We start from the raw sequence: 27,935 nt of genomic DNA on the forward strand, positions 1-27,935 counted from the left end.
GCTCTGGGACCAGGGACACTCGGAGAAATAGCACAGGGGGAAACAGAGTGAATGTACTGCAATAACGGTATACATATTAAATGTAAAGGTAGATAGAGAAGGGCTCAGTGCGTCAAGAAAAGTCCCCCAGCAGCCTAGGCCTATAGCAGCATGACTAGAGGCAGAACGAAGGGACGACCAAGAGGGGGTCAGCTGTACAATGAAGACACAAGCCGAACCTCTGTGGGTCACCCAGTCAGCCCCAACTATAAGATTTGTCAAAAAGGAACGCTTTAAGCCTGGTCTTAAAAATAGAGAGGGTGTCTGCCTCCCGAACCCAAACTGGGAGCAGGTTCCACAGGAGAGGCGCCTGATAACTGAAGGCTCTGCCTCCCATTCTACTTTTAGAAATTCTAGGAACAACAAGTAAGCCTGCAGTTTGAGAGCGAAGAGTTCTACTAGGATAATAAGGTACTATCAGATCTTTAAGATATGATGGAGATTGGTTATTAAGAGCTTTATATGTCAGAAGAAGGATTTTAAATTCTATTCTGGATTTAACAGGAAGCCAGTGAAGAGAAGCAAGTATAGGGGAAATATGATCTCTTTTGCTAACTCCTGTCAGTACTCTCGCAGCAGCGTTTTGGATCAACTGTAGATGTTTGAGAGAGCTATTTGGACAACCCGATAATAAGGAATTGCAATAGTCAAGCCTGGAAGTAACAAAAGCATGAACTAATTTTTCTGCATCACTCTGAGACAGAATGTTCCTGATTTTTACAATATTACGCAGGTGAAAAAAGGAAGTCCTACAGACTTGCTTTATGTGTGAGTTAAAGGACATGTTCTGGTCAAAAATAACTCCAAGATTCCTCACAGTAGTACTGGAGGCCAATGTGATGCCATCCAGAGTAACTATTTGCTTTGAAAGCGAGTTTCTAAGATGTTTGGGGCCAAATACAATGACTTCAGTTTTGTCTGAATTTAGCAGTAGGAAGTTAAAAGTCATCCAGGTTTTAATGTCCTTAAGACAATCTTGCAGTCTAGCTAACTGATCAGTTTCATCTGGCTTCATAGATAAATACAATTGTGTGTCATCTGCATAACAATGGAAGTTAATACAATGCTTCCTAATAATATTGCCTAAAGGAAGCATGTATAATGTGAAAAGTATCGGTCCTAAGACAGAACCCTGAGGAACTCCGTGATTAACTTTAGTCTGCTCAGAAGAGTTATTGTTGACATGCACAAACTGGAACCTATCTGATAAGTAGGATTTAAACCAATCCAGTGCTGTCCCTTTAATGCCAATTGAATATTCTAGACGCTGTAATAAAATGTTGTGGTCGATTGTGTCAAACGCTGCACTAAGATCTAACAAAACAAGTATAGAGACTAGTCCATTATCTGATGCTATGAGAAGGTCATTAGTAACTTTCACTAGAGCTGTTTCTGTGCTATGATGCACTCTGAAGCCTGACTGAAACATTTCAAACAAATTATTCCTCTGTAGGTGTTCACACAATTGATTTGCAACTGTTCTTTCCAGAATTTTAGAGAGTGTATCACTGCACTACAGAGAAACTGTGAAAATTGTGTGTTAATCATCCCGTGCAGGCGGCATAGAAGCTTTAGAAAGCATCAACAGAAAATCAGTAGCACCAAAATGATAAAAAAAAAAATCTATTTCTGATCAGTTTGGTTAACTTGGGTGTCATTTACGCAAGTATATTCTGTATTTTTGTTCATGAAATGGTTGGAAATGGCAGGAAAATGCGTAGATCTCTGTTCAATAAGGTAACACAGATTCATAATTTTCCTGCCATGTGTAGTTGCTCCTCAAGGGCCCATTCCGAGCCAGGAAAAAGCCTGCTATATGGCTTAGAAGCATTAATTTGGCCATAAAAGACATGTGACCTTCAGATGGATGAAACTCCAAACATCTGATCTGAATTTACAATCTTCTAACACCATGATCACGGGTTTTCAAGGTTCTCAGAGTAACACGATGCGTACATTTAACTGCATTCTGACGAGAAGCAAAGAAAATATGTTCAGTATTATTCATCTTTCTTTTGCCAGTCTTTCTGAAAAAAGATTTATGTTGTTGTTTTTTTAAAACCTGTGTTAGTCCAGATGAATGTGACTGATCTGCAAACATTTAGAAGAAGTGGAAGATTTCAATTCAGTCTCGAACAAACGTGTTTCGTTTGGGGTGAGGACTTGATCTGACTTCAGCAGGTTCTACTCTGCAAGGTAGAGCTGAATGAAGCCACGTACGCTTTGCATTCTGGGATGCGCTGAAGCATAATGAAGATATGACAGCTTGCTATAGCTAGAAAAGGAAGCTGGACTTGCGGCAAAATATGTGTCTTTTGATATTTAGTGAAGGAGTCTCATGTAGCTTTTAATGACTCTGAAAAGAAATGAAATTTATCAACTCATCCACTGATTTAAACCAGAAACGACAAAGTGGAGGTTTAAAAACCATCTCGACACTCACATCTGCTGTCCTGAATGCCCTTATTCTCTCTGTACTGCTGCTCTTACACACTCTGGAGAGAGGTGCATACTAAAAACAACTGAACCGTAATAATAACAGCGATACTAAATCGCCAATCTGTCATGGGAAGCACGTCTAAGAGCAACGTTGCAGGAAAGTTAGCTGCCGAAATGACACCAAAACAGGATGGATAAACATACTCCTTTTATGCATTTACAACTTTCTCTTTCCTGTGCTTTGCTTTACATGCTAAACAAGAGACTTATCCATGTAGCTTATATATATATTTTTGACTGTTTGCGGCGTTGTTTATTCATGGAGCATCTAAAGATATGGCAGGGACAAAAATGTCAACAGGGAAACAAAGAGACGCTGATTAAATTCTTGTGAAATAATCACAGACACACGACACGTCGATTGATACATAATAAAACAGATAGAATCACACTGAGGTGATATATAGGTCAAAGCCAGCGCTGCATACTGACCCCCCTCCAGCCCTCCTCCCTTTGGCTGAGGGGTTTAGGCTCTGAGAAGTACATTGTGTTCCAGCACAGTCTGTACATCCAGAATACAGCTCACATTCCAACAGACACGTATGCATCCGAATTAGTCGCCCAGCTTCCATACACACGGATGTCACATTAACATTCTCTGCATTGTTTTTAATGTTTCCTCCTGTAAAGGAACAGGTGCAGAGCGGCAATAAACACTGGGACATTTAAGGCTTGCAGTATGTTGGAACGTATACGCTCGTCTTAAATGGTGCAGTACAGATGACATTTATGAGGTGTGATAGGAAACTTTTTAACATAAGTCCTCATCTTTCCTTCATGTAACAGTGTTTCTAGAAGGAGAAGCTAATAAATTTAGTATTTATTAGAAACTGCCAGTTTCCATCTGCATTCACAATTTATTTAGTTTGACCAATATAAATTCCTCCAGCAGTGTTTTGTGGTATGGAAACTAGAGGCAAATACTTCCATAAATATGAATGGAGTGAGAACACTTTCTCTGTAATTATGTAGTTCTTTCTAGGAAACTATCTGGAAATATCTATAAAATAAAATGGAGCAAGAAAATTTGTATTTCTTTGTAACACTAGGGTCACTTTTAAGTGGGCAGCTTGGGTGGTTGGTTCCCTAGAACTGGATTCGTCATCAGAAACCAGCATCTCCTCCTATGAGATCAGTGTTTGAAACCCGACATCAATAAGCATAAAAAATGAAAATTTAAACCAACATTTAGAACACTCATTTGTTCAAATCCAGAATATGTTCACAAACAGGGAATCCTGCTTTGCTTTTTTTCATTTTTTCTTAACATGTGTAAGTTGTTTTTTTTTCAAATTTTTGACTGGATGGCCAAGATGCACGTTTGGATAGGCTAAAGGTACGTGCCCACTTGATCCGTCATTTTCCCATTCATTGTGTATGTGAAACGCACCGCGTTGCATGCCCAGAGCTCATTAAAGTAGACGTGTTTTCTATTTTAAGCAAATTTGATGCAGAGTGTGGAGGTCAAACGTCTAAACTAGCCGTCGCTGAACTACAAACGAGGACAGATTCAGCAACTGCACATGTTGTTTCTCACCTCAGATGCTTTCAGGAATACTTTTCGCTTAAGTGTTTTCGATATAAAAGAGAAAGTTTGCCGCCGAGCCGCCATGTTGCTCTGACGCATCTGACTATTGGACCAAAAGCGTTGTCATGTGACCATGTAGTAGCCTGCTACTGACTGCCCACAAAGAGGCGCGTTGACATGCGGGAAATACGGATCAGATGAAGTTAATCTCGCCACTTGGCAGCCATCTTGGTAACGTCTCCAGGCACTGATTTTGTTTCTCTATTTAGTGAATGGGGAGTCTTAATTTTAATCGTCACCAGGATGTAAAAACTGCATGCACGGAGTTACTAGTCAAATATGATTAAAACTGTTAGCCTTGATACAATTTAAACATGAGTTACATAAAAAATTCACCTGTTGTCATGAATAGGGAACTTAGCTACAGAGCTCAAAACTGTTTTTAGTACCAGTCTGTAAACTTATTTATTCTGCTGTAAATCTGGCCATTTTAACATGGGGGTCTATAAGGACTGACAGCCTTAAGTGGACATTCATGGAACTGCGGTTTATGGTACAACACGTTTAAATGTCTGTTTTTCTACAAATGTTTAAAATACTGAAACTTAGCTCCATAAAAACTATGACATAAGATAAAATCTTTGACTAAAAACGTTAGTTTTAATGAAAGACAGACGGAACTTGCATATCCATTTCATGAGACTGTTGCCCAGGACAGCTTATGAGCAGATCAAAAAGTTGTAGACAACTCCAGCACAGTCATGATGTATCCAAGTCAGACTTTTTGCCTGAGATACAGCATTTCATAGATGTACTTAAGTAGCAACAAATGCCTGAAATAAGTGTGTTCAGATGTTTTTTTTTTTCTTTTTCTATAAAATCATTGCTTAAATAAAAATAATAAAAGTCTGAAGTGATATGATTTGGCAAATAAATTGACTATTTCAATTTGTTAACACTACATTTGTTGTAATTATACCTTCACAGCATTAACTACTAACAGGCCTGTCCTCCCTTACTTTCACGCTCAGTTAGTTTCACAGCGTTAACACTTTTAGTCATCTCTTTCGCACTGTCACGCACCAGTGAGCTTTGTCATTCGCTGACAGCGATGATTTAATGCCTCTAAAAAATGTAGCACAACTTCAGACACTACTTTCATACGGTATCAGATCTCCTGTATCTTCAAAATGCTCTGAGAAAAGATGTCTTTGCTTTCCTCCATCCAACACTCACACAGACAATGTATTTGTAACTTTAGAAATGTGGGACTTGACGCTCAGTACAACTCACACAAACTCAAACGCACACAAAGAAACCCACACAGGCGCAATACCCATCGAGAAACGGCAAGCAGAGGAGGGGTCAGTGTTTCAGCTGAAGTCACGATACAGCAGCGCGTGGGCAGAATGTGTAAAATACTGTCGATCTGGAGTGCTTCGAACAACAAACCCACTGCCTTTTCAGGTTGACACGACTGTCTGTTTTATAGCGGTGTGTAATTTGTCACTTTTACGATACAAAGCGTCAGAGCTAACATGACATTAGCTGCTGTCAAGGCTTACAAAGGCGTTCCGGAATAAAAAGACCTGACAGTAAAGCTTGTAATATAACATGTTCTGAAGGGTTATTTCCTGAGGGAGTCTCTTTGTAGGTGCAGAGTGATTGACATGAACCAAAGACGTGCATAAATCTGATATGAAGCTTTTCGGCACATTGAAGTAGTGACAAAACAGCCTGAGGTTTATTATTTGTGTTCCTCACGCAAATGCTTTCAGAGGCATACAGCCATTCAGACCACTGATACTCCCTTGTATAAAACAGCAGCAGGAAAAGGGCAAATATTGGTGTCCGAACGCCCACACGCACCTGCTGTACAGCGCTAAGTGGTAAACAAGGGGCCTCTTCACGAGCACGAGTTGAAAAGGAGGCTGGGTTTGTTTGCATGATGTGTTTATCTCAGACTGGAACCTCTATTAGGTAAAAATGCAAAAAAAAAATGCAAAGTCTTTCCACAGAAGTCCACTTTGTTTAGAGTGACCTCATCCTGCCAGAAGCTGGAGGGCTGCTGTAAGTGTCCTACATTAACTGTTTCTAGTGACTATTTGTGGGAGATAAAGACGAGTCTTTTAACGTCACGTACAGCTGATTTCCACAAGTAAATACTGGAGCGGGGAACACAGTGCTTATGTGGCATCACTTTATAGGAATTCAGCTGAGGGGCTTCAACAAATCAGAATATTACGGATAACTATGGTCTAAATCAGGAACACTACTACACAAAAACTAGTATTACTGCCTTGTGGTTGCGTGCTTCCACCAGCCAGTGAAGTTGCAGTTTAAATTTAGAGTCATGAAATGTTGTGAAAATGTTGAAAGAATTTAAAATACAGAAACCCAAGATTACCATCACCAATCCAACATCCAACCAAACATTTAATATAATCACAATCTCACATTTTGTCATAAATCTAATCAGTTCATGCTTAAGTCCAGGTGGGTGTTTGCTTTCAACAGAGACCACGCTCATGAGAATGGATGCTACAGTCATGTTTGGGGCTCTTTGAGACCGTATTTGCCATGTTTTGAGCTATATGCTGCTAAACAAACAACGTTAGCAGTGTTTCCCATATTCACGAGCAGAGACGTAACACTTAGCTTTCAATCCGGGCAAGTACAAATAATGTACTTCAAGTAAAAGTACTCATTATGCAGAATTATGTCCATTTCAGAATGACATAATTTGTATTAATGTTGAATTGTATTTTATATTGATAATGCAAATATGCAAAATAACTCGTAAGTTTTAAAGTAAATGTAGTACAAAGTGCAATATTTGCTTCTAAAATAGAAGTATAAAGTAGCCTAGCATCAAAATATATGCACATAAAGATCACATGTCACTGATGATGCTAACATTTGGTAGCAAGAAAAGCACTCAGAGAGCGTAGTACTCCGCCAAGGCTGCTCAGTCTTTGTTTGATTTCCAACAGACGAAATCTTAAAAAAATTTGTGGTCCGCAGTAGTTGATTTGGAGTTGTAGTAGGATGGCAATCATGATTGTCAGCAGGCAGCAAAGTGTTCATTTGTTGCCATGGTTACAATGACGCATGCCGCTATCTCGCAATGATACAGAAATCTTTAACAAATTCGTAGGTCCAGACTGTAAGCCGCATCACTGCCAAAATCTAATCAGTAAATTGCTAAACAGATCATCCTCTGGGAACTATGAATGTACCACATATTACAGCAATTAACTCAACAGATGCTAACATGTTTAAGTCTGAACCAAAGAGCTGCAACAAACAGACCAATACCGCCTTTCCAAGAGCTACACCACGACGATATATGTGATATATCCACCTTGGGGTAAAACACATGAATGTTCCACATTTACATTCAAAGACAAATTATTCATAAAGCATATTTTACATTTGCAGTATTTTTAACACTGTAATAGGAATCTTCTACATCCCTATCAGTTCCTTAAGGTTAGATTAATCTGTAACTTCAGGGTTCTGAGTGTGAGTGAACAATAAACCACATGAGAGCATCCAAACTGCATAGGGTTTTTGTTCTCGGACATATAGGAACATTTAGGAACAGAACAGGGCGGGTAAAGGGAAGGCTGTTGTTCATGTTTCCCATTGGCAATGCTAAATGCCCCATGAAAAAAAGACAATCACAGAGTGCCTGAGTGAGAGGGGAATAGGTGGGGAACAGTTTGTACGTTACAGCGGCGTGCTTTTCCATCCCTTTATACAAGGCGGGACAAGAAGCAGGGATGGGGAAAGACAATTGAGTTTTAGTTCCTTCCCACTGATGCTTCCTTCTCAGTTTCATTCATAATTTACTGCCCCATTGCTCCGTCTGCAATTAGGATACAGAGGAGAGGATGCAAACTAAGACAAACCTCCCTCTTCCTGCGAGCACAAACACTTGTTCCTATGATGTAATGGTCGAGCCGGGGCTCCCTGCTGCTCCCTTGTAGCTGCCCTACTTTCTGGCTGTGGAGGAACAGAATCACCCTCCTCATCATATGTGCTGCCATTTCAAGACGGGCTTTTACGATCCTGTCTGCATGCACGGTATCTAAAGCATCTGGCGCCCACGACAACACTGTTTATTTACCACGCTATTTATAGGGAGCATGCCAAAGGTGTGCTGCTATCTCCTTGCGGTTAGCTGACTCGACAAACTGGTATCAAAATGCAAGCACCAAGCTAATATGGCGTTCTCAAATGTGGCCTATTTGAGAAAAGACATAAAGTCATTTGTTTCAGGCTGTTTTTTTAAATCTAGGTCACTGTGTGCTTTTTATAGAACCTCCTCAGATTGAAACACAGGGAAGATTACACAGCATAGTGAGCGCTCGATACATGTGTTGTCTGGAATCTTCATTATTTTAAACAATAATCACATAAATAACACATATCTAAAATACCCATTTTAGCAGAGACAAAGCTTGTCAGTACGGTGGAAGGAGGACAGGATTAACACAGTTTGTAACACACAGATTTGTGCAAGCATTACACAAAACAGGATACGATCCACCTGCTGCACAAGCTGATTTACATCATTACTAGACACCAGAAGAAGCTTAAAATCTTACTAAGACCTGATTCAAAGAAGTGTTATGTACATTTTCAATTTATGCTGATTTATTTTCCAATACATTACACATGAAATATTTATTCTCAGGCTCCGTCCACTCGTACACGGGTGTTATTTTAAATGTAGCTTTTAAAGGGTGTTTTGACCTTTTGCCCACATGCAGTTTTCGGTAATTGAAAACAGCTTTTAGAAAACTCTCCCCAGAGTGAAGATGTTCAGAAACTCCATGTGCAGCGTTGACCTTTAGACAGGGGAAGCTGAGATTTTGGCGTTTCAGAATCGAACTGTGTCACGATATCTCCTTTGTTAACAATTTTTCAGTGGCAAACGAGACGGAAATAGCGCTAATGCTAACTTTGCTAGCAAGACTTTGTGGATGTTTCCACGTAAATGCACAGTTATTCTTTCTTTATATCAAGAACAGTAGCATTGCAAAAAGACCATACGTGATTCCCTCTTTCCTCAAAGCACCACCGTTGGGAGCTTGTTGGATAGTTTGTTTTCAGGATTCTACTGGCAAACATGGCTTTACGAGTTAGGGTATATCCCCATTTTGGACCAGGCCATAGTTTCTAACGTACAAATTTCCACTATTGAATCCTGGTCTCCCTTGAATTACAGATGAGAATCTTAAGGTACTTCATGGCTAAGAAAAGGATTGATTTATTAATTAGATACCGAAAGCAATAGCAGCAAGAGTTCAAGGTGACCTCTTCAGATGTATTCTTTAGTAATTTAAAACAAGGCAGGCTGCTACTCTCTGTTAAAAAGGTTGTGTTACTGTTAATTTCTCTGGTATTTAATGGCATAGCAAATAAGAAGGTAGCGCTGATGGAGCCTCGAGGTGCTTTAACTTTCATACTATTTTTCTTCTATTAGTGCTGAAGGATTTAAGATGGCTAAATGCTGAGCAGCGTTTACAAAGATGACTCATGGCTGGGTGGGTGGGTGTGAAGCTCTGACTGCACGCCTCCACATGTACACTGGGACCAGATGTCGTGTACAGCACAATCTATATGTACTGTTGTGCTATCCTGAATTCATGACTCATCTGAGTATATATTAATCATGATATGCTACAATTCCTGTCACTATGTTGACACAAGTGCTTAAGCACAACATACAAGCCGCCTACATGTATTATATGATGTAGAGTTTGTCCAAAGAGAGCCATAATCTGTATTTTAGAAAATGTTCTGTCACCTATCGTGGATACCAGGACTTAAAAGCATGTGTATGAGCGTGTTTGTTTGCGTTGCTCAGGTGCGTAACAGGGTGGCGCCTCATTACAGGCTTAGTTGTGGGTTAAAGGTTTCTTTGATTGCATCTATTTTTGGGCCCGGGCTATTTCCTGAAGTCGAGCGCTCGTTTAGCCACGTCATGCCCTTAAATTCTTTCATCCCACATTCCTGACGCAAAGTCACAGTCGACTGTGGATCATGTCATGTCTGTGCAAATCAAAACATTCTTCAGAGTGCAGCCACAGCCACACCCCGAAATGTCTCTGGACACCTTTACCTGGTTTCAGCGTGCAGCTCTTTGTAACGCACCCAGCCAGCTTGTTTGAAGTTAAACTGAATTCAAGAGAAAATTTTAGTCATCAATGAATCACTTGGAGATTCTTATTATTATCAAAGCAACAAGAACAGGCCTGTTGTTTGAAGTTGGTTAAAAAGTCAGCAGGTGTTGTCAGTAAACCGATGACTTGCTGTTTAGTCTGACAAGGACCAACAGGAGCAATTAGAGTCCAGCAGAGTCACAGTGGTCCTCTGGGAGTCTGGCCGTCTTTCTGAGGGATATCCCCTTCTCACTCCTTTTTAATTTGCTTATCCACATACAAACTACAGTGTACAATTATTTTCCATGCACTGCCAAAACTGACTCGTGAATCATAATTACTGCTTTATGACACAGACCCATCTGGAATACTGTACAGAGACAGTAAATACTCAAACAAAAGAAGGTAAATAAACTCTAAGGTTGACTCCAAGCTGTTGCCAGGAGGTCTGTGAAGCAGCAAAGCCGCAGTGAAACGTTTACCGACAGCAGTGAAATATGGGTTTAACTGGGAATTGATACTTAACCGAAACTGTTCGTCTTTCTGAGAAGAACAAACAATCCTGCGATCTCTCCAGGCTGCGAGAGAGAGGAGAGGACGGGCATTTACTTCAAGTGTTTCTTTTTCTCAGAAAGCTCATCCTACCTTTTCTTTCAGTGTGAACTGTAGTGGAGAGAGCTGCTGTTGTCATAGAGGACAGCTTTACTGTGGTGTGTGTCTGCACACAACAGCTCAGCTGATTGCGTACACACAAACACACACAGCCAGTTGAGCTGAGGTGAAACCCGCCACTCGCCAGCTGCTGGGTGGGAGTCCGGCCCCAGGCTGGGAACAGCACTTGTTAGGGAGTTGCCGATCAAAGGGTTGTAAAGGGTAGAAGGGGCTAAAACAATATTGATTTTGATAGAAGTACTATTTGTAGATTGTGCAGGTGAGAATATGCACCTGGCAGTAGTACAAAAGCATTAAACATGTCTGTTATTGACCATGAGGCGTACAAAAAAGGCAAAGTTTGATATTTCCAGCTTTTAAAACAGGATATATTCTGCTTTAGTTCATCTCCTATGAAAACAAATTGAACCTTTTTAGGCTTTATATGGCATCATCTTGACATTTGAAAAGCTGGAACCAAACAACATTCTTGTTTGTACTGGACTTGTACTGTTGTTTAAGCTTCTGCCAACTGACAAATTGTTGGAGTACTCCCTAAACTCGATAATCACTTTGCTGAGTTTTCTAGATCTCCAAACTCACACTGTAGCCAAAACCAAACAAAGCCACCTGCCATGTGCCTTTTATGTTTTAAATTAAAGTCTGGTGCAGCCCAAACCAAAGACCAAGTGAAGAAACTTTTCAGCAGTTTGAGAGATTTGTTCACAGAGTTAGATGAGAAGATTGATGCTACTCTCAGGTCTAATATGCAGCTTGGTTTAGCATAATGATTTTAAACGGCTAGCCTGGCTCTGCCCAAAGATTTAAAAAAAATCGACTTACCAGCACCTCTCTGTCAGACTATTTAACATGCTGTATCTTGGTCCTATTTCCAGTCTAATTGTATTCAACAGAGAGATATTAGGGCAGTAATTTCTCAGGAAGACGATCCCTCGGTGTTGTTGCACTTCCTTTACAATAGCAGAGCAATGGTGACTCAATAAAGGGAAACTTCAGATAATCTGAAATGACACTAAGAAGCAAAGGTACTGAGTTACCTTGGTGGCTTTACTAATTAAAGGTGGCGTATGCAAATCTAATCTGATATACTTCACTGAAAATTTCCTCGCAGTCTGCTAGCTATCTGGTTTTTGGTTGCATTGCGAAAGCAAATGTGATTGTATAGAAATCAGTGAGAAAGCAGTCTGACTATGTAGAGTGCGAGTATCAGCCTGCGATTTCTGCCGCACATTTCACTTGGGATTCTAGTCCTCTTCTGCTATCTGTGTGCTTTGGAAACAACATCAACAAAACTGTACGAGCAGCAGCTTACATGCTGACATTCATCTTTTAAATGCAATCAACTGGAGCAAGAAGGACAGCAAATATGTCACATGCTAACTAACTAAATATGCTAACTCACTAAACCTCTACAAACTTATTCCAGAATTGTATACTCCACTGTTAAAAACCAATCTGTACCGATGTAAAAAGAGTTTAGCCCAGGTTATTTATCCTTGTTGTACTTTGCTGAGAAAAACTATGTGAGCAAACAGCTGCACTATTTGTTATTGTAAAAGGTGGAGTGGCGGTAGGCAGTAAATCTGTATGGAATGCAATCTGTCCAGCGGTGACGAGTGACAACACTTAAAAAAAGGCGTGAAGTTTTCACAGCAGGGTGATTATCCTAAGACTTGTTTTCAAACTGATTGCCCACACACACCTGCACATGCAAATACACCAATATTAATCAATAAATGTGTCTTCTGGTATAAAGAGGTGCGCATGTATACATTTTGGAACCCAAATCAGGTTTCCGTTAGATGATAAACACATCCAACAAGCATCAAATAAAAATACACTCTCATGGTGCATCAGCTGTTTTTTTTATCGCTATATTTCAACAGAGCTGGCCATTGTGCCAAACTCAGTAAATACACCTCGACTACAGTGGCAAGAGTCCAAGAATTCATTCCACACAGCGCAACACTCGAGGGATACACACAACTACATCTACCGGTAAATAGTGAGAAGAGGTTCTAATATTCAGTCTAAATGCTTCTTTTTAATGAAATGATGCTCAATTTATGGGAACAGCAGCTTTACTTGTTTGAATTTTTACCAGATCTTTACCTACTCCTACTTTCTGTATACACCTAATGACGTTTTAACATTCATAAATACTGCCTTCGGTGTTGCACAGAGAAAAAAAAAATGAGCCCAGGCATTCTGCAGAGCTTTTCAGTCGATGTGAAAGCATGCCAAGCACGTTTTATAGGCACGTTCTTTCATCAAAAGGCCAACGCAAGGTGAACACAAGGTCAAAGACGTGTTTCTTGGCAGCAGACATGCAAGTTCTAAATGTATTTAATGATTTTAACAGTAGATTATGCTGTTAATATTCAAAGAACACAGATTCATGAGCTAGTTTTCGTCACTATAAGATGGTGTTATTACAGGATGCTGATGTAGTCGATAGTAATGTAAAACTAGCCTTTAAGAGCGAAAGAAATTGACTGTATTACGTGTTCCACAGGGAAAAACGCTCTCTAAAAGGACTCGTGCTCTTCAGTTTTAAGCTCCCACCGGCTGGTAAATCCCCAAACTCCTCTTCTGTTTATCAGCCAAGTATATTTTCGATGCCAGAGTGTAGTAGAGAGATGCGTCGCAGCCAAAGAGAGAAAAAAAACAGCATGTAGCAGAAGGCTGGTGTTAAATTCATTCCCTAATTAGCTTGGCTTAATTAGGTTGGAGTGAGAGCACATGAATGGCATTTATTTAAAGAGTTTCTCACAAAGGAACTTGCTGCACTTCATCGTGGACAGGTCCTTGTTATGTAACATACTGTACATAACAATGCATAAAACTTGCATTACCGTGGTGAAAACAAACAACGGCAGCGTTTCATTCTCACGGCTCACCACTGTGGAACACTAGAACATTATTTTTATCTGCAATTTATGATGAGCATGATGAACAAACTAATGAGATGGAATCACGGCTAAAAAGGAAATGTGTTTTTTTAAAAAGGCCACTGAGAGTACGAGCGTGCAGGCACGTGGCTCTACTGTACAATGGGAATGAGGGGCATGCAAATTCACTGCAGTGTTTTTCTATTTATATACGGTAGGCCTGTCCTTTCTGAGAGGATGTTTCGGGCACTTTGAGTAGAGGAGGCCTGAGGCTGAGTGGCGTCAACAGGACAGAGCAGAGGGCTGTCAGCCTGAGAACATGCTAATGAGGTCAGTCAGACACAGCAACACTGGCTGGATGAAGCTCATCTTTAAAGAAATGTTCCACTAAGCTGCAATTTATGGCTGATTCCTGGCTTTTAGGTAATTAATCGCATTTTGTCCTGGACCTCTAAGACATCCACAGACTTCCTGAGTGTAAATTAAAGCTTTAAATTCTATGGGTAGTTTGCTCCTCCCATACCTACGACTTTTTCCACAAATAGTTTCTTCTTTTTAAGATTCACATTCTAGTCAGATTTGCAATAGTTTGGCCTTAGATTAATGAAGAAACATATTTGCAAAATTTAGCTACATTTCTATGATTTTTCCTCATTGTATGCTTATTCTATAACTGCTCCAACAATACATAAAGCCATATCTTCTAAAAGAAAACAAAAATGTGCAATTTAAGGGAATATACGTCACATCGCAAGGTATAGCTTTCCTCTGAGGCTGACGCTATTCATGTGATTTTGTGACAAGGAAGTTTTATCGTCTAATTAGTTCTGGTTTATGGCTGAAGTAGCACAGTCACGCCCTTGTTAGCCGACAGTGGGAATGTCATCTCGCGATCATCAAGCGACCCGGTGAAGCGGAAGCTGGAACAGTGCGTACCAAAACAACACCGTCCACCGACAGTTTGAGTGTACACTTGGCTTTTGTTTTGCACGGGTCACTGTTGCGGACGAACTGATTCACTGTCACCATCTGACCTAAAATCCCATCCCACGCCGTGCTGATGACGCTGCCCCTCATCCAAAAGAAAGTGACGCAGTCTTGCACACTTGTCCTGCTATCAGAGGAAACCAAAATGGCTGTGGCAATAGAAAAAACTATTTTATATTTCTGATTTCTCTCTGATAAAGCTCGAACATTTCAAGGAATAACAGCAACAATCACAGCATTAACATCAGGTCTCAAACTATTGTTTAACTGTCCAAGTGATGGAGTAACAGAGATGAAGTCAGACATTTAGTGGACGTTGCTGCCCCCAGCTGTCAAACTCTGGTAACAACAACAGCCTTTCCTTCAGCTAACATGTCCATACCGGATTACATTTATGCTTATAACAGAACAACTGACCCAAATTAGAAGATCCTGGCTGTGCAGTTTAATGACCACTGACTGCTGAGTCGTGTGATGACTGATGCCGCCTCCTCAGCTCAGCTAGCTGTCTCTTCATGTGGTAGATATCATCGGACATCTGCCTGAGGAAAGCAGACACAGTTCAGAGACATCCAGTGAAAGATTCTGCTGTGATCAATGTCAAGACAGTTTGAGAAGTGATGGTGATATTACTGATAATGCCCTGGATGGCAGTAAACAATTTGCTTGTGTCATTTCTATGTAATGAGACATATTTATCTGCTCATTATTTTCTGTGTTTTAAAATCTATAGGATAGTTTTCACACAAAGAGCAAATGTCTTTATGTGTGTGTATGTACGTAAATATCATATCATATAGTATCATTTTTGGTGTTAGTTTGTTAGTTTTACCTGTGGGCAGCCTGGGCCCTGCTCAGTTGGCAGTGGAGACGTTTGATGATGGCTTCATAGCGCCTGTTCTGGATCTGAACAAGGGAAGATAAGTGATGCTGATGAGCTGTCAGAGAGGCCGAAATATCATTCAACTAATTAAAATATTTACACGAGATGCCGCCATATACTCTGGAGGAAGTTTTGACTATATTCAGATGTGAGTCAGTCAATTTGTAGATTAACTTTTAGCGGCAGCTGCCGTATAAATAGTCAACAAATGCACAACTTCTCTTTGCAGCACCTCTATGTCTTTCTTTATCTGGGCATGAATCGCAAACTCTTTTTGCAATAGCTCTTTCTTCTCAGCTATGGTCATCGTTTTCGTAGAGATCTCCTTCTTTAGAACATCAATCTCACTCTGCAGAGAAGCAAATACATGAAAAAATAGTGATGGATACTGAAGATCTTAAAGGACCCAACAAAGAAATAAAGAAGCAAAGTATATGTTATTAAAGGAAAAGAATGATGTCAGATTTGTCATTTGGAGCTGATCAAAAACACAACTGTGGTTGTATTTCCACCTTTGCCGTTTGTACAGTGTTTCCATTTGGATTCTTCAAATCTTCTTTCAGCTCCTCTTTCTTTTGTGTCAGCATGCGGACCAGAGCTCTCTTCTCCTCCAGCTCTTTATGGGCCTCTGTTTGGCTCGCTGCGCACAAAACGGCCGCTCTGTGACCCTGCATCTTCTTTCGGTAAGTGTTGAACTGTGCCAGTGCCATGAGAGCCGCCTCCTCCTCCTCTCTTGTAAGAACCTGAAGTTCTGTGTTGTCTTTGCTGATGGATGCACAGCGATCATGGTGGACTTTTGTCTGCCTCTCCAGCTGCTCCAATTCTCCTTCCAGCATCAGCAATTCCCTCATCTTAGATCTCAGTTCCTGCTCTGCCACCTCACCTTTGCCCTCGACATCTGACAGCGCTGCCTGGAAAAGTAGGTACAGCATGTTCAAAGTAAAACATCCAAACTGTAAAGTTGTAGGTGTAAAGGCCTTGGACAAATTAAAAAAGAAAATATTTTTTTGTTTATTTATTTCTTGATCTGGATCCACATATCTATAATAAAACCACCAAAGTCTCTCTAACACTACAACAGATATCATAACAACATATCTCTGGCACTTAATTGCCATATATTGTGCATCACTTTCATTCTACATCTTCTACTACAGCTAGTACTACTGGTAATAGTTGATGCAAACATTTCCTTATAGACTAAAAAGATAGAAAAGTGCCACATGTGCACGATGGAAAGAAAAATTAAGTTCTATAGCGTTATGAGGTGCAGTTATTGGAGGGTTAATGGTGAACCTGCAGAGAGCTTAGTGTCCTCTGTTTCTCTTTCAGGGCCTCCGTCTGGATGTAGGTATGGTGACTGACATCCTCCACTGCTTTAGTTAATGAACACTCCTGTTGTTCCTGAAATCCTGGCAAACAGTTTGTGAAGGACTTTTAAATTTCTGTTATCTGTTATCTTCATTTATGAAATGCCAGAAAATTAGGCATCAGACATAAATTCTTACCTCATACAATGTTAGGGCTTTAAACATGTAGTTAAATGGGCTACTGCTACAGCTAAGCTAGCACAGTAAAGTTAACAACAAACTTTAGGTCTCAGCCTGCTGTGACTTAACATTAACCAGCTAGTTAGCTTATAGCTGGCCATAGCATCGATAACTGGCTAATAAAGTAGACATAAGCTTTAATAGTTTTTGAAGTAAAAACAACTATAATGTTCTCTTTTGCTCAAGCACTTCAAGAACAAATGTATGCATTTATTTTCAATAATAGTAAAGACATTTAACTATGAAATTAGCTTATTTAGCCGTACCTCCTTCGCTGGCTCTCACGTTTGACATGTTGACCTCTGTTAGCTGTGTTAGCTAGGGTTAACGACGAATTAAGCTAACACTAGCACAGCTAATGTAAAAAATACCAATAGCCACTTGAACTTGAGCCAATTAATACAGTTACTAATGTGATAATAACTGAATATACGTATTTGCAGTATTAATAAATCAAATAAATGATGTTTAAAAGTTGAACCCCTGAAAGGCGACTGAAAAAATTGTTTTATTTGAATATAGCGGTAAAAGCCGGGTACATGAGAGCGTATTTCCCTGAGTTCACTTCTTCTTCACCTTTTTTCCCAGGCCAGTTATTTAGCTAACACTAGCATAGCTAATGTCGAAGTATTAAGCTTCAGAGTCACTTAATATGACAGCTGATTTCATATTAGGTAAATATAATAATTAACTGTATAATTTAATCAGATAAATCGTATTTCAGCGACTGAGCATATGAAAGGCGACCTAAAATACTTAATTTAATTAGAGCGAACAAGTAGCTCACTGTCGACACATTAAACTACATTTCCCAAAATACACTTCGTCTTCATATCATTTCCCAGAGTGCACCTGGTCTCCTGCAGCGAGCTAGCTAGCTACAGTAGTTATGCTCTGCTTATTAACACTTGCATAACACGTATAAACATAGTTTTATTTGTCTTGTTTCTTTTTAAATACAGCTAAATGCTCGTCAGTTGTCGGTTCCGGCTTTGCTCTTTGTGTAGCCGTGTAGTTCACAGCAGCGGTGGAGGAATTAGAGGATGGAGGACACTGAACTATGCTAACATGACAGAGGTGCAACGCTGGAGTACAGGAGCCTCGAAACGCTTCTCTCACAGTGATCTGGGAGAGTTGTACAAAAACGAGAGTGTTCAGAGGTATCTGGAGCAGCTCATGGAGGAGCACAGAGACCTGAGCAAGAAGTTACAGTATGTTTACCTCAGCGAGTCAGACAGAAAAGTCCTCATAAAGAAACACACAGAGCTGCTGCCTCTGGCTAAAGTGTTTGGGAGCATTGAACAAGCCCTGAAAGACCTTGAGGAAGTGCGTTCACTTTTGCATAGTGAGTTTGAGTGTTTTTATCAGTAGTGTTTGCCAATATGAGAACAGAAGCCATACATGCTTGTAATAACTGCTATAAACACACTATCCACACCACAGAGACCTTAATGTGTTTCTCAGTTTGTGTATGGGTCTGTAAAAGTCAGATAAGCTTAATTTTTAGTGCAACCATGACTATAGTTTGTGTCACTGAGCACCGTTCTTGTGCAAATACAGTGTCCCTTTATTATAGTGGCATTTATTTGTAGTTGTAATGATGCAGATTTTTCATTTATGTTTTCTCTCAAAGTGCAGACAGCATCAAAATAACATATAACACAAATAACTTGTCCTGATTTGCTCACTGACTGCAGGTTCAGCTGGCACCAAAGATGATGAGGATGAGCACCTGGCCCAGCTGTTGAAAGAGGAGGAGGCAGAAATCTCTAGCAAGATTTTAGCCTTAAGGATAGATGTAAGCATAATGAAATATATGTAGTGCTCATCACAGATCGTTCTGTGTTAATGAAGATATATTTGTTTTGTGCAGATGATCAAAGCTCTTGTCCCCACTGACCCTCTTGACTCGAGTAATATTCTGCTGGAGGTAGTATCAGGACGAACAACAGGAGGTAGGAAGGAAGGCTAACACATTTTTATTTCCCATTGTTATGATTCTTAAACAAAAAAAAATCCTGCAGTGAAAAACAAGCACATAGATATATTATTAGACAGGGTATTGTTCAAATGAAGTAATATTGAGCTACTGCATCAACAACAACATGCAATATGTGTTCTTACAAGCATCCGTTCGTGTGGTTTCAGGTGACATCTGTCAGCAGTTCACCAGAGAAATGTTCGACATGTACCAGGGTTTTGCCGATTACAAAAATTGGGACTTTGAGGTTTTAAACTACACACCTGCAGAGTATGGTAAGCCATGTTTTTTTTACTATATTTCTGCATAATTAATGTAATTTCTGTGCATGAAAAGTAAAGGATTGTGGTGTACTGCTGACTAGAGAACAAACTGCCCCTCTGGGGATGATAAAGATTACCTTGAACCATGAAGATTGATTGAATTTCCCTTGGGATTAATAAACTATCTATCTATCTATCTATCTGATTAAATGGTAAAAGGACTCATAGTGTTGAAAACAACAGTCTGAGTTGTGTCTCTCAGGTGGTTTGCACCATGCAGCTGTCAGAATCGCTGGAGAGAACGTGTACAGGCATCTGAAGCATGAAGGAGGAACACACCGGGTGCAGAGGATCCCAGAGGTTGGCCTCTCCTCCAGGATGCAGCGCATCCACACGGGAACCATGACTGTCATCATCCTGCCTCAGCCAGTGGAGGTAGCCTCTGCTCATGTGTCTTCATTTCCTGCTTCTTCATCGGTACATCCGAGTAAATGGGTTTAAAAGCATGCCTCTGTGGTTGTCTTGTGGGGTTTGTGTTCTTAGTTTGACATTCAGATTGATCCAAAAGATCTTCGCATCGACACGTTCAGATCTCGAGGCGCTGGGGGCCAAAGTGTCAACACGACAGACAGTGCAGTGCGGATAGTTCATCTTCCCACAGGTAAAACATGCAAGAAGGGTTCATTTTAACATCTCCAGGTTCTGAGGACTTTTGAACATTTGGAGCCAAGTGAGATCAGCGGGTGAGCAGGTTTGTTGAACCTGAATTCAGCTGGTGTGACAGAAATCACTTGAATGTGTGCGTTTGGTCCATTTATTCTGCTGGCACTGCAGCCGATAGAACACTGATTAGAACATTGATTATCTATTACAGAAAATATTCAGTCAGTCACATTATTGGCTTTTTGATTTGGCCAAACGTAATTATGTCCTGCATTATGGGACAGTGTCAGACCTAAATGCACTTCAATACAATACCATGTTTAAATATCTGAAGGTTAAAGTTTAACAGCTTTAATGTGCAGCTGTCAGTCCTCAATATTCAGCTGCATTGATCAGTAAAATAAATATATTAACCCCTTAACGCTGCAGCCCAGACAGCCTATGCATTCCCCCAATGCTGGTTTAGCATCAGCTGGAGAGCAAAAACACAAATTAATTTTTTTATAAAATTGTAAATAAATTCAGGCATCAAGGGGTTAACACATGATTGACAGTTTTCTACCAGTATTCCATTGACAATTGCAGCACTTTCTACCATCATACATTCTATATTGCTCATTCTTTGTTGACTGATGCAGCTGCACATGATCGGTTGATTTGCTTCAGAATAAGAATCCCACGATGTGTTAAACACCCCCTTTTATATGAACAGAGTTGGAAGTAGAAAGTCAAAAACCCACCTTCATGATATCTGCTAACCCTGACTGGGATTTTAGTTTTTGTTGAGCCGACTGACACAACGAAAGCCTGGATGTCAGACTGGCTTCGTAGTCCAGTCCTCTGCTCTCACGTCAACAAAACGTCACTCATGTTGTCGTCTGTCTTCACCTCGTCCTGCTAACAGGTGTAACCGCTGAGTGTCAGCAGACTCGCTCTCAGCTGCAAAACAGAGACACGGCCATGCGTGTGCTGAGGGCCAGACTCTACCAGAGCATGATGGGAAAAGAGGCGGAGCAGAGGGATACAGCGCGAAAGCAGCAGGTGAACGAACAGGGAAAATATGTGTGATATTCAGAGGTATTAGTTGTTTTTCACTGCGTCTTCATGATGTTTCTTAACACAGGTGGGCTCACGCTCTCAGTCGGAGAGGATTCGTACCTACAACTTCAGCCAGGATCGTGTCACAGATCACCGCACTGGATACGCCACCAGAGATATTAAGGTTAGATGTGAAGGATGTCTGTGTCTCAACATTCTGAGACTGTTAAACGTCCTTGTCATGACGTGATGTGTGGTGTTTAGGAGTTCATGAAAGGAGGAGAAGCTCTCGATGATCTGATCTCTGACGTGCACGAACACACCGAGAGGGAGGCTCTGATGGAGGCGGTGGAGAGCAGCATCCGTCTGAAACGACCAGATTCTGGACGATCTGCAGAGTAACAGCCACCGCAACATACAGCACATCATTTGGTGACTAGACACCTGAACATTAATGGTGCAGTTGTGTGTTAGCCGTACTGTAAATGGTGCAATGTAAGACAGCCTGCAGACATATTTAAGAGGCTTTTATTTTTGTAATAAAACTTAACTTCTATCTTTCCTGTCATAACATTCCTCTAGGTAACACTACAGCTTTAGCATGAGCATTTTCAGGTTTTTAATTTGACGCACCCATTGTAAGTTCAAAGCTGCACATACAATTACATTTTGCTGAAGCCAAATACCGTAATTTCCGGACTATAAGCCGCTACTTTTTTCCTCACGCTTTGGACCCTGCGGCTTATACAAAGATGAAGCTAATGTATAGATTTTTACGTGCAAGCTTCATGCCATCATTAAGTTTAGCCTCGTCACATCAGACCAATAAAATTACCAAACAGGTCACAGTGGACCATTGACACTGTTCAAATTAAATCAAACACACACTAAATTCTTCAGATCAATCATTCTGCGCTTCATGCACACACTCTCATCATGGAAAACACGAAGAAATGCGTATGACGCAGCTGCTGCCGGCCAAGCCTGCTCTCCTTTAACCTAGGCAGGTTACAGTGTGTGTGTGTGTGTGTGTGTGTGTGTGACGCGAGGAGGAGCGCTGCAGCTGTGTGTGTGTGTTGCAGACACGAGTGTGGAAACGGAGGCAGAGTGAAATGCACCACGATGATATACAGTACAATACAATACAATAAAAACTTAGAGATAAGTTTTAGCGCTAGCGCTAAGCTAAGCGCGCTATCGCCATCCGAGGCTGCCCAACCACGGTTCGACGGCCGGCAGAATCGGGTTGGTAACAGCTTTTAAGTTAAAGGCAACTGATCTGCCTGTCGAAGAAGGAAATGGAGCTGCTGCCCGTTAGCTTGGCATCAGTGAATCAACAGTGAGACATTGGAGTTGACAGCGTGAAAAAAGTATGAATTTAATTACAAGTTAAATAAAATCTTTCTGTGTAAATATCTCATGTTACAACGTGGACATCCGCGGCTTATAGTCAGGTGTGGCTTACATATGTACAAAACTTTTTTCTTTTTAAATTTAGTGAGTGCATCTTATATTCAGGTGCGCTCAATAGTCTGGAAATTACGGTGCTCTGTATTCCAATGTCTAAATATGTTAGTGTGAGCCTGGAGCTTCTACCGCACGCCAGTAAAACACTGGAAAGTACTGTAAACTTAACTTTTTATATTGAATATAAACAGATGCCAGTGCTGTTTATTGTCTGCAAGTTTCCCCCATGGTTCTTTGCCAATCAGGGTGCGGTGAAACCACCTATCAGCTTCATGCACACGCACGCCAATAGCATGTCACACCCTGTATATTTGTGCCAGCTGACCAACAACCTCCAATATTTTTCTGTCATCACTTCAGTTCTTGCGAAAAATGAATGTTTCCTTCGCCATGGTTGAGTGACCTCTGACCGGTGCCTGTATTTTTAAAATGACTCATCTGGCAACGTTGTGTTTTCAGTATCTGACCACTAATCATTTATTCCGATCACATTTTTCCATCTTTTTAATCACTTCTATCCACACAGCGTCCAACAAACATTCACTTCAGCTGACAAATATTGCAGTTCTGTTTCAACAAATAGCTTTTACACTTTTTAAAAAAATAGTTAAAGAATACAAAAACTCATTTGAATCGCTTCGTATAGTCACACCTGCGTCTGCCAGACTACGGGAAGAAATGTCTGCACATTTTCAAAGTTATCACAGTCAGATGCTGTTCCAACACCCGACTCTAGACACAGATCTGGACAAAAAAACGACACTGATTGTGTCTGTGGTAGATTATTCTGGAGTTAGAAAAAAACATTTTAAAGAAACATACTTTTTTTCTTAGGTTTTAAAAGTTTCTCCTGGCAATTTGTCCTAAAAATGTTAACACCTGTGCATCTTTGAAGATCAAACGGTGCATCAAAATGTGTAAAAGTCTCATTCTGCTGCATTCTGGCTTCAGGTTTTTCAGTGCTGTGGTCAGTCGTCGTCGTCTCTCTGTCGGAGGCTCCTGGATTTGCCGTTCTGCGTTTTGTTTTTCCTGAATGAAGCAGGTCCGCCTTCCTCTCCGAGCGAGGTGATGATGCGTTCCTTGAACTTGGGCTTCGGCTCCGGTGGCAGATCGGCTGGAGCGCTGGCCGAGTTTCCCTCCACCTGGGGCAGCTGTAAGTCCACGCTTGCACTGGAGAGGGAAAAAAAAACAAGAAACAGACTTTATAACAGCTTCAACCTAGTCTCTGATGGTTTCTGTTAACTGTATGGATTCCAACAAATGCTTCACCGATCGATGGGACACTTACTACGGATCCTCCTCCTGCTGGATCTTCTCCCAAGACCCGTATGGATTTGCAGTTTTCGGCCTTTTGGCTTGCACCTCCCTTTGTTTCGGCCGTTCTTCTGTCTTCTCAGGTTCAGCTGCTGTGCTTTGAACCTCTTCCTCTTTCTTCGTCTCATTCTCTTCCTCTTTAGGAGCATCATCACCGGCTTTATCTTCTTCCTCTTTTTCTGAAGGTTCTGCCTCTGCTTTCCTTTTCTGAAAAAGAAAACATGGAGAGCTGCCATCTCTGCAATTTGTTTACATAATCATCATTCTCATTCAGTGCCCAAACTCCTCTCACCCTGAAGCTGATCTTTGGGACTTTGGGCTGCTGGCTGGTTTGTTCAGGAACTTCAGCCTCCTGAGATGCTGGTGCCCCGTTGGAGCTGTCCTCCCCTCCAGAGAGAGGCTCCGGCTGAGGGGTCAAAGGCTCCTCCTGACTCCCCTCCTGACTCTCTGACTCTACGTTGGACACAGAGCTGGTTCCTGGTGGCTCAATGGAAGGAAAGTCTGCTGGTTTCTCCCAGCTGGACTCTAAGAGGTGAGAAAAAATGACTATGATTACCAGGGATTATCTTGGTAAAGGATAGGACTCCAGAACTATATCGGTTTATACAAATTCAGTGGTGATGAGAATGAACTGGAGTTGTATTCTACCTCCAGTTTCTGTGTTGTAGTAATATGTAAAACCATCAGGACTGACAGCTTCCATCCAAGCACAGCCTGAAGAACTCTGAAATCAAACAGAATATTAACGTATAAATTCACACAACACCCTGTCATACCTGGCTTAAAATAAACTAAAAATGTGTAGAAACTAACCCCAGGTTGTTCAGACTGTACGGAGGCCGAACTCTGTCCCTGGAAACCCTGTGGTTTTTCCCACTGAGATTCTGTTGGTGAAAAACACAGAAAATGTAGGACCACAGCAGAGTTGAAATGAGACTGACCAAACCGTATGAAATATTGAGGACATTTGAAGGTTGCAGAAAAGCTGTGATTTCAGGCTTCCTCACCTCCAGTTACTGTGTTGTAGTAATACGTGTGTCCGTCATCTGACAGTCCTTCAACCCAAACCTGCATCTCCATTTGCTCTCTGGGCTTCTTCTTCGCTTTTGCTTCTTTCTTTTGCCGTTTCTTCGGCTGCGGTTTCAGTTGTGGTTTCGGCTGAGGTTTTGGCTGCGGTGTTGCTTGGACTGGAGAACTAGATCCTAACACAAAAACGCTTGATTGAAATATATTCAAAGAGCAAAAGCTCCTTCTGGGTAGCTCACAGGCTCCCGACTATTTCAGCTAAATGTCCAACAATTACCTTCAGACTCTCTTTCCATCCTCTTCAGATCTTCCTGATATGCCTTCAGCGCAGCCTCCTCCATCGCCGCAAACTCTTTCGACATGCGTTCCTCCTTCTTTGCCTTTTCGACGCTTTTCTTTTTAATCTGCAGAAAGGAAGATACGGGGAGATGAGTGGCAGCAGCAGGTAGCCAATAAGAAGACAGCTTTACAGTCAGCGTGTCGATGTCTGGACCTTATCTCTCTCAACAGTCCCGAAAATGATGCCAAGGCAGCCATGTTTTTCTTAGCTGTTAATATTCGTGCTTCACGCTGTCACTGAGAACCTTCACTGACGTGCACGTATAACCTGCATTTTAAAAAGCAGCACTTGTGTGTTTGTGCAAGAGAAACAGAGAATTGAGGGCTGTATTTTTGTTAGCTGGCCGGACAAAAAACTGAAACCCCAATCAAAGATGATTAGAATTATTATGAACTTTCTTTCTGAACCAGGTTTTCTCATCAGACTTGTGAGTCTTCTTCTGCACAGAATTAACTGACGGTGTGCTGCTACCTCAGTCAATAGGAATGGGTTGTTATAATGAAGAATGAAGAATGAAGAATATAAGAATATTAAAGCACTGTGACAGCAAAAAAATGCAGTGGATGAGTGCTGGGAGAAAACTGCTAATCATATAAGGTGATATATTTATTTTACCACTTCAATTACATTGAACCTACTGCACAACTGGTGTTGGAATCCGTCCAACAGGTGGCTGGGTGATGAATGCTCAGGAAACTGAACTCTATTCTGAGCAATTCTTCTCACCCACTACACAATCTGGAGGTGTTTAGTCAGAGCACCTTCAGCCACAGACTCATCCCCCCTCAGTGCAGGTCTGAGTGCAGCAGGAAGTCCTTTCACGTGGCTTCACATTAATATTTTAACTCATGATTTATATGCTGCGGATATGTTTTAGCTTTTAGAACTTTTATGCTGATGACTATTAGTGTTGCTTTTCTGTCTGGTTTGTAGGTTGTCTGCATGTCAACATGCTCCTGTAACAAAATAATTTCCTGCAAAGGGTCGACAAAGTATTATTCTATTCTTCTAATTTCTTATGGGACAGCGGCACATTAAAGCTGGACGTCTGACAGTGATGACAACATGATACTTAAGTGGAGTCTGTGTTCGTCTGACATTGAAGGATATGTGGAAAATCTAAAGTTTTTGATCAAATCAAAGTGAACTGATTGAATATTTTAATCTGTGTTTCAGCTGCAATACATAGCAACTTGAAATAGACTCTGCAGTAAATCAGGACAGCGTATGTATGCACTTCCAGCATCATTAACTAAAAGCATATAACTTGAAGTAGCAATGTGTTACATGCAGTTTGTCTACTGGAACTTCAAAGCTTCATTAAGTGACCTTACCAATGTATAACAGAAAAGAGTTAGCAAAAGGATTATCTTTCTTCAACCCAGTTTACATCTCAAACTTCAGTTACCAGCATGATCTACACAAATTAAGGGAGAGCCACCTTTAGAATGTGGAATACTTTGGCTTTAGGCTCAACAAATCTCACCAAATCATTAATATCTCTTTGTAGAACACCGTCTGAAAGGCTGACTCAAACAGGAAGCACATTTACACTTACTGACAGAAGACAGAACATGATTAATCCAAAAAGATTTTTTTTGGTGCCAGATGTTGCTCAGAAAAAAATACAGTAGCATGAGAACACAAGTAGTGGCTGAAAGAATAGCAATAAGACATGCATAAACTAAATAAATAAAAATAAGCTCAAAACTAGAATAGAAAAGTAATACTGTCAACGATACTTAATACAGAAATATTGCTCATTTTAATGAAACTGTGCACTCCAGATCGGTGTAGTAATTTCATCCCCGCGTAAACACAGAAATAAAACAATACAATTTAAGATAATACCTCGGTAATCTTGGCAGCCACATTTTCTTTGTGGTTCTTCCCTCTTTCGTGGAACTCGATGCTCTGCAGGGCAACAAAACACGAGATTAATGAGCATAACGCGTCAACAGTCTCCATTAACGTGAACTGTGTTTTCTGGTCTACTCACAGGCTTATTGTCTGCAATCCAGCACTTACAGTACTGGCAGAATTTCCTGGGTTGTGACTTCCAGTAGTCAGCCCTGAAAACGCACAACATTATTAGTAGCGAACAAAACATGAATGAGTGCTTTAGCCTGAACAGCTAACCTAGCTAAATGACTGAATTCTTGCTTAGAACTCAATAATTTACTGGCTATATTGTATGTCGTAAAGAATAAACCTCGGAGTATATTTCAGTACTTACATTCTAAATGTTTGTGGTCAAAATACGACAAAGAACTCAAAACGAACCAAATGCAAAGACAACCACTTTCAACATTTCAACAACGACAACACTGTCCATTGGTGATTGCGTCATCAACAGGCGCCGTACAGACGAGCATTCAAGCTGAAAACACCAGTTTGAAGTTAGAAATAACTATGAAAATGTAAAAAATAAAAATAAATTAAGTAAAGTTTAAAAAAATATTAAAAATTTAATAAGCTACAGGATCGCTAAAAACTGCGGTTGATTTACAGAAAGTCGAGGAAAAACTCCTTTCTGATATTTTCCCGCTGAAGTAACGGAGAACAGAAACCTGGAGGCAGCAAAATCCTCATAATGACTTTGTTGTGGTCCTGTACAAGTA

At 40.7% G+C, this 27,935-nt stretch overlaps 3 protein-coding genes across 4 annotated transcripts; 1 reads left to right on the forward strand and 2 right to left on the reverse strand.

The window, feature by feature from the left end:
* Positions 1-12,268: 12,268 nt before the first annotated feature.
* LOC110962164 (coiled-coil domain-containing protein 122) lies at positions 12,269-17,516 on the reverse strand. Its single transcript, XM_051942356.1, has 6 exons — positions 17,508-17,516; positions 16,969-17,106; positions 16,185-16,583; positions 15,905-16,021; positions 15,622-15,695; positions 12,269-15,331 (listed from the first exon to the last, which is right to left on the reverse strand). Exons 1-6 carry the CDS (start codon positions 17,514-17,516, stop codon positions 15,235-15,237), a joined length of 834 nt encoding a protein of 277 aa, XP_051798316.1. The 3' UTR covers positions 12,269-15,234.
* A 536-nt stretch (positions 17,517-18,052) lies between these two features.
* mtrf1 (mitochondrial translational release factor 1) lies at positions 18,053-22,851 on the forward strand. 2 transcript variants are annotated; one of them, XM_051943144.1, is made up of 9 exons: positions 18,053-18,567; positions 18,920-19,020; positions 19,096-19,177; positions 19,371-19,478; positions 19,729-19,901; positions 20,010-20,127; positions 21,034-21,170; positions 21,253-21,351; positions 21,432-22,851. In XM_051943144.1, the coding sequence occupies exons 1-9, from the start codon at positions 18,189-18,191 to the stop codon at positions 21,567-21,569; spliced, it is 1,335 nt and encodes a 444-aa protein (XP_051799104.1). In that variant the 5' UTR covers positions 18,053-18,188; the 3' UTR covers positions 21,570-22,851. The 2 variants fall into 2 exon arrangements, with proteins under 2 accessions (XP_051799104.1, XP_051799105.1); XM_051943145.1 differs by having other exon boundaries at positions 18,426-18,548.
* A 230-nt stretch (positions 22,852-23,081) lies between these two features.
* wbp4 (WW domain binding protein 4) lies at positions 23,082-27,686 on the reverse strand. The gene is made up of 10 exons (XM_022210063.2): positions 27,551-27,686; positions 27,314-27,386; positions 27,166-27,228; positions 25,252-25,378; positions 24,956-25,150; positions 24,762-24,832; positions 24,597-24,672; positions 24,241-24,473; positions 23,923-24,155; positions 23,082-23,804 (listed from the first exon to the last, which is right to left on the reverse strand). Coding segments are annotated over exons 1-10 (1,275 nt in total). The 5' UTR covers positions 27,553-27,686; the 3' UTR covers positions 23,082-23,602.
* Between the last annotated feature and the right edge of the window lie 249 nt (positions 27,687-27,935).

Source organism: Acanthochromis polyacanthus, chromosome 22, assembly GCF_021347895.1.
Source record: "Acanthochromis polyacanthus isolate Apoly-LR-REF ecotype Palm Island chromosome 22, KAUST_Apoly_ChrSc, whole genome shotgun sequence".
In the NCBI taxonomy this organism is placed as follows: domain Eukaryota; kingdom Metazoa; phylum Chordata; class Actinopteri; family Pomacentridae; genus Acanthochromis; species Acanthochromis polyacanthus.

Excerpts from the sequence above, each read along its gene's own strand:
- LOC110962164 (XM_051942356.1), bottom strand. Across the intron at positions 16,584-16,968 it reads GGACACTAAGCTCTCTGCAG|GCAGCGCTGTCAGATGTCGA; the intron begins GTTCACCATTAA and ends CTACTTTTCCAG. Across the intron at positions 15,332-15,621 it reads AGGGCCCAGGCTGCCCACAG|GCAGATGTCCGATGATATCT; the intron begins GTAAAACTAACA and ends TGCTTTCCTCAG.
- mtrf1 (XM_051943144.1), top strand. The coding sequence starts at position 18,189 with ATGCTCGTCAGTTGTCGGTTCCGGCTTTGCTCTTTGTGTAGCCGTGTA. Across the intron at positions 19,902-20,009 it reads TCCTGCCTCAGCCAGTGGAG|TTTGACATTCAGATTGATCC; the intron begins GTAGCCTCTGCT and ends TTGTGTTCTTAG. Across the intron at positions 21,352-21,431 it reads ACGCCACCAGAGATATTAAG|GAGTTCATGAAAGGAGGAGA; the intron begins GTTAGATGTGAA and ends TGTGGTGTTTAG.
- wbp4 (XM_022210063.2), bottom strand. Across the intron at positions 27,229-27,313 it reads GGATTGCAGACAATAAGCCT|AGCATCGAGTTCCACGAAAG; the intron begins GTGAGTAGACCA and ends GTTGCCCTGCAG. Across the intron at positions 24,156-24,240 it reads TCCCAAAGATCAGCTTCAGG|AAAAGGAAAGCAGAGGCAGA; the intron begins GTGAGAGGAGTT and ends TTTCTTTTTCAG.